The 6513-nt window shown below is 36.0% G+C and overlaps 1 protein-coding gene across 1 annotated transcript; it reads left to right on the top strand.

Annotated features, from left to right (window-relative positions):
• On the top strand, positions 1–6018 carry LOC132549288 (uncharacterized). The gene is made up of 4 exons (XM_060213210.1): positions 1–195; positions 4532–4615; positions 5011–5108; positions 5364–6018. Exons 1-4 carry the CDS (start codon positions 81–83, stop codon positions 5571–5573), a joined length of 507 nt encoding a protein of 168 aa, XP_060069193.1. The 5' UTR covers positions 1–80; the 3' UTR covers positions 5574–6018.
• The last annotated feature ends 495 nt before the right edge of the window (positions 6019–6513 follow it).

The raw sequence follows: 6513 nt of genomic DNA, 5'->3' as shown, positions 1-6513 counted from the left end.
CAGCAAGCTTAAAACCCAAATGTAGATACTTTTTCTGACAAACAGAAAGATAGATTGTGTTTATAGTAAGAATAACCGCCATGTTAAAGTTCAGGGCAGACGCTGGCAGTAATGATGGTAGTTCACCAGAACAAAGATGGCGGAAGGTAGTAATAGCAATGGATGGAAGTGAACACGCCAAGTACGCCTTAAAATGTAAGTTTATCCGACGCTTGTAGTCAAAATTAATTTCTTGCCAAGATGACAGGTGAAATGCTCTCACACCTGTATGCTCTCATGAGAGTATGAGTTCGATTTCCGACGCAGAACACCATTTGTAGTATATTTGTATTTAGCTTTAAACGATCAAGAAACGAACAATGTTCCCTATGAGTAGACGATTTTTTTTTGTTTTAGGGTTTTGTGTGTGTGTGTGTGTGTTTTTTTTTTTTTGTTGAGTGTGGGGGGGGGGGGGGGGGTTGCTTTTTAAAGTAGAGGAATGTGTTCCATTATATACATACACATGATAATATACAACACACCAAATTCCGTAGGTCAATATTACACTAATAGTAATCAAAGGCCAATTGATATTAAATTGCTGGTGGCTGTTTCAATTAACATCATATGGGAGGCCTTATTATGTCATTCAGAGCAATTTGGGTCATGTTCAACAACACAATCAGGGGAAAGAAACACACGAAAAACACAAATCTCACCTAGTTAGGATATAAATCCTACGTCTTCGAATGAGCTAACAAAATCTTATGCTCTGTCGACTGACGTATCATGGGCCATAATACAATATGTTCTTTCATGAACAGAATGGTCTGTGTCAGCTATAATACAACATGTTCTTTCATGAACAGAATGGTCTGTGTCAGCATGTTTGTTGTTGTCAGCTATAATGCATGTTCTTCCATGAACAGAATGGTCTGTGTCAGCTATAATACAACATGTTCTTCCATGAACAGAATGGTCTGTGTCAGCTATAGTACAACATGTTCTTCCATGAACAGAATGGTCTGTGTCAGCTATAGTACAACATGTTCTTCCATGAACAGAATGGTCTGTGTCAGCTATAATACAACATGTTCTTCCATGAACAGTATGTTCGGTGTCAGCTATAATACAACATGTTCTTTCATGAACAGAATGGTCTGTGTCAGCTATAATACAACATGTTCTTCCATGAACAGAATGGTCTGTGTCAGCTATAATACAACATGTTCTTCCATGAACAGAATGGTCTGTGTCAGCTATAATACAACATGTTCTTCCATGAACAGAATGTACGATGTCAGCTATAAACACCAAACAGAGATTGGCTACATCATAAGTACTTAAGCTAAACTGCTGCTTTAAAATGTATGAAACAAAAAACAAAACACCAAAAAAAAAAAAAAAAAAAAAAAAAAAAAAAAAAAAATAAAAAAAAACCCAAAAAAACAGAAAAAAGGTTGAGATGTAGTAATCGCACATATATATAAATCAAAACAAAGTAGTATCCTATCCATTCACGTCTCTGTGTACTGTAATACGATAGATCTTAAAAGGCTACTTACACGTGCTGCCACATTAACACGAAACAGAAGATTATTAGAATTACAATACGGTAGTGTTTGAACCTCCATATATACCAACCAATGCCATGTAGCCGCTCGTACATACATAAGTATGTGATTTTAGCTTTAAAACGTTTCAAACGATGTTAACATTAAACATGGAGATTGGAATTGTATTTACGAGTTTTAGAAAGTGTCCGTTTCCTTTATCTACCAATGGGTGCAATCGACTAAATCATAGTGCACCGCCATATTTAGATATTGTCATTTCTTTCGATCACTTCTTAAATTGCCTCCTAAATTTAGGCACTTAGCATCATTGGCGAGTCCTGGAAGGACGAAACAGCTGTTTGATGTTTTGATGAATTGTTTTGATTTATATACTGTATTGTATTCTAGACTTGTATTCATTCGGGTGTCTTTTGTACAATCTTCACGACAGCTCACTATTCTCCGATTGGACGAAAATGTTAAGTCAGCAATAAAATCCATTTCGTCCATTATTTGATGTTAAAATGGGACCATGAAGATAAGTCAGTTGATGCCCTCCTCCCCGTCTCTGTTCATCAGTTCACCACTCCTCCCTCTTGTCATAGTTAATTCTTTGACTTTTCTTAGCTTCAAGTTGCGTTCTCTGTCAAGTTCCCCCGATTCATTCCATTGCAAGGTTATAAATAACGGCATGATCTTTGATATGAAAATAAGTAATTCGTAGACGTACAATTGTAAGTTTAAATCATTTTGTCAAAAGGAGAAAAAGATGAGATGGTAGGATAGAAAGAGAAAAAGAGATTAAATAGATTTTATATCAATTCAGTGCCGACTACAAACAGTTCATAATCAGGTAGTGTTAAAACGCTTTGTTTTATAAACTTTTGAACACATTTAACAATATTACAATTAGTTTCATATGAGTAAACATCACTGTCGCCCCATAAGATAGTCTCTATATTAAAATCTACGTCTAAATTATACAAAGTATCAAACAATATGCGTCTATAATTAGAAAATAATGACCATATAAGGAAATAATGACTTACGTCTTCAATTCAATCACCACGCGAACAACTCAGGGATTGACAAATACCAACCCTATATAAATCTGAACGCAAGCCACTACAGTAATGTCTAATGCGGCCATGTATAACAGAGAGGTATCGATTATTAGAAATCATCAGGAACTGAAGAGTGTATGTTTTTTCTGTACACCTTTAACATAAATGTACCACACCACTTTGTCCTTAGGTTGCACGGACACTTTTTAATGTTGTTATGTGGTCGCATTTGTGTGCTGATGTGATGTTTTCGCAAAACTCTCCTAATTGCTTCCATCACCTCTTTGATGTTGGGTCTAGAAGATGATGTACTGGTCTGTTTTGTCCGGTATACAGGTATTTAATGGACCCATCAGACCTTCCTACAACCGGGCTGTCATGGAAGGGATAATTTTACCTGTGTCTGCTTCTGTTGTAAATTTTACAAGTCTGTCTACTTCATTTTTTGACCTCTTTCAAAACGACACTAACATACCTTCCCCATAGTTTGAACCAACTCTCAATCAGAGCAGTTGTGATGACTTTCTATTCCAAATGTTCAATAGATAGGTTTGCAACAACAGGTTATACAACACTGCTTATTACTGCACCATACTCATGTGGTAAATGGTATCGTTGAATGCAAAGTATGATGTGTTACCGATTCCTATAGTTTAATGTTGTTTACCGAAAGGATACTTCTATTTTAAGGGTTTCGTCTTGGTTATGTATCTCCCCAATGATCATCGCTTCGTTGACAAGTGAGTAGGTGAAAAGAGACAATACGTCATTGAAATAGAAAATGTCCTCCTCTTCCATAATGATGTCACCGGAGATATGAAGCATAAGATTTCTGAGTTTTCCGAATGATCCAAGATGTCTTCTCGATATGCCACGATAGGTCGTAGTGGATAGCCCTGCTTGTGGATTTTTGGGTTTCAGTATATACAAGGGGTGATTTGTTGTGTAAGGTGGACCTGTTTGTTCCTCATCGAGGGTGTCTTCACTGTATATCTTATTGATTAGGTCGACTAGTTGCCGTTTACATGATGGAGTAGGATGTTTGTTAAGTACCTCATGTTTTTGTCATTAAGCATGGTGGTCACCTTTCCTTCAAAGTCTAGTTTTATCCGTACGATCAGCTGCCTTAGCAGCTTAGCAGCCTTTCTTAGGTTCGCGAGACCTTTCCGTATTTCCTTCTCCATATTGTTCTTGGGTAAGTGTTCCTCTGCTGCTTTTGTTAACTTTGTAGGATGTTTTGGCACTAAGTGTGTTGATATGACAGCATAGTTGCAATGAGACTGGTGGTTATAAACTGGTCATATGTCATATCTAAAATGGTAAATCTTGTTCACGTGTCAGTTCCATAATGGTACATAATGGTATATCTTGATCACGTGTCAGTTCCATAATGGTATATCTTGATCACGTGTCAGTTCTATAATGGTATATATTGATCACGTGCCAGTTCCATAATGGTATATATTGATCACGTGTCAGTTCCATAATGGTATATCTTGATCACGTGTCAGTTCCATAATGGTATATCTTGATCACGTGTCAGTTCCATAATGGTATATCTTGATCACGTGTCAGTTCCATAATGGTATATCTTGATCACGTGTCAGTTCTGTAATGGTATATCTTGATCACGTGTCAGTTCCATAATGGTATATCTTGTTCACGTGTCAGTTCCATAATGGTATATCTTGATCACGTGTCAGTTCCATAATGGTATATATTGATCACGTGTCAGTTTCATAATGGTATATATTGATCACGTGTTAGTTCTGTAATGGTACATTGGAGTACCTTGGTCGCGTGACAGTAAGTACGTGCCATTTATACATTGTGTCAATTCTACACTGGGTATAATTATAAATACATACTGACCACATAATGTTTCTACACTGATACTTTGACCATGTGTTATCTTTTGTCGTTCCAACACAGGGTACGTGTCACATATATATCGACCAGACGACAGAATAATCTTGGTACATGCTATTGAATCCCGTCTTGCCAGGATCCTGACGGGTAAGTCAGCTTCCTTAGTCATATTTTACGTTTGTCGAGTGAGACATGATAAGTTAGGATTTTGTTTCATGTCATACTGGTCGCTCATTGACTAACCCTTTACTTCTGTATCTACACTTTGTTTTACTGAATTAGTTAAGCCCCCTGGGCCCTTCACCTACTGACGTCCTGGAATAGAATCACAAAGCTACCATTCAATATCCCTTACGTACAATATATATATATATTGTTAGGTTTATCAGGTCATCAGTAGTCCTTAAGACTGATCGACTCATTGCATACCTATCAGCGAAATCCGTACGGTAATTTTGCCTTCTTAATGGTTTAAATCTTGTGAGGCATCAAACGTGTGTGTATTATTTATGCCAATCATTACTTTTCATATTCGGATGAAGATGATGAGAAAGACGAAAGTTCAAAGACGGACGAAGAAGAAAGGAAACGACTGAAGGAAAAATTAGATTCATATCAACAACTCTTGGTTGATTTCAAGGTTTTCAAACACGACTATTTTCTTATCTCTGATTTTTCAAATATTAATTGACAATGATTTTAAACTTTTTTTTATAATTTTAAAATGACATTAATTATATCATAAAGAATTTATCAAAGTAGTAATGTCAAATCTTAACACCTGGAGAGCAATAACTCAAATAACTTAACTAGTAAAAGTAACAGAATGAAAACGGTACAAGAAAGATAACTCTTACCAAATTGAAGTGTTTTATCCTTTTTCATTACACCACAGTTGATGGGAGAGATCAAGACAGTTTCGGATAAGTCAGCTGGGAAAGCGATATTGAAAGCAGTAGAGGAGCTAAACGCTGATGTGCTGGTCACAGGGTCTAGGGGCCTTGGTTCGATTCGGCGGGTATTATTGGGAAGTGTCAGTGAATACCTGCTACACCGAGTACAAATCCCCGTGGTCATCTGTCGGGAGAGTTCGTCAGAAGTCTGAGGAAATACGTCAGCTTTCCAGAGGCGTGTTTAGTTATCGAACCAAAACGATACTTTTTAATAGGTCTTATATTTAGTGACCATTCTGTTACTGGGTTGGTAAGAAATACATACAGTACCGTCTTCAGTGTTTATGTCGTGGTTGTTCCCAAACACACTGACCTGGTAAAGGGAAGTAATACAGTATTGGCGTTTACAACTGTAATTTTGTTCCCCCATTACTTTCGCCATTTTCATTCACGATATACGATATTTTACTAACCTTGTGACATGACAACATGTTTTGATTTTTAAATTGACGTGTGGATTTAAATATCAATATCAAACCTTGTGTAAACCCGCGAATGCAATAACAGTTTATTGTGTCCTGTAAGGATAACTTCTTATCCCACTTATCTGTCCAATAAAAAATATGGGTACAAAGAAGAACTCTCTGTTGTAGTCCTTTTCTGGAAGATGATGTAAAATTATTACTGTCTGAATTTATTCTATAAGAAATATATTTATATTATTTATTTCAGTTAAAACCATTTTAGCAATTTTAAATTTTAAATTCACATGGTCATTATGTAAGTGTCATATGCCTTGAGACATGTCTGGTCAACTCTCAGAGCACATATACATTGGTCATGTAAGATAAAACAAAAACAAAATATTTATGTCATCTTACAACCAGATTATTACATAAGTCGTTACGTTGTTGTCCCTAAAATTCAGTTACTATCAAATATCACAACAGAGATTGACCATTTTATTTTAGAATATTTGTTGATCTTCCTTTTCTAAACGAGGTACTTTATAGATTCAGAAAGGATACAGAAAAAACATATCATTTTATTTTTTTGGAATATAATTATTTATTATATTTTTTTAAGCAAAATATTTTTTGAGGTAAGTGACGGGCCTGTATGACACCACTAACGAGTGATTGAATGGAAATC

The sequence above is a fragment of the Ylistrum balloti genome, unplaced genomic scaffold, assembly GCF_031769215.1.
Source record: "Ylistrum balloti isolate Yb309-2 unplaced genomic scaffold, AGI_CSIRO_Ybal_v1 Utg370052, whole genome shotgun sequence".
In the NCBI taxonomy this organism is placed as follows: domain Eukaryota; kingdom Metazoa; phylum Mollusca; class Bivalvia; order Pectinida; family Pectinidae; genus Ylistrum; species Ylistrum balloti.
Note: the sequence above shows the minus strand (reverse complement) of the source record. Positions and strands in the feature narration are given on the sequence as shown.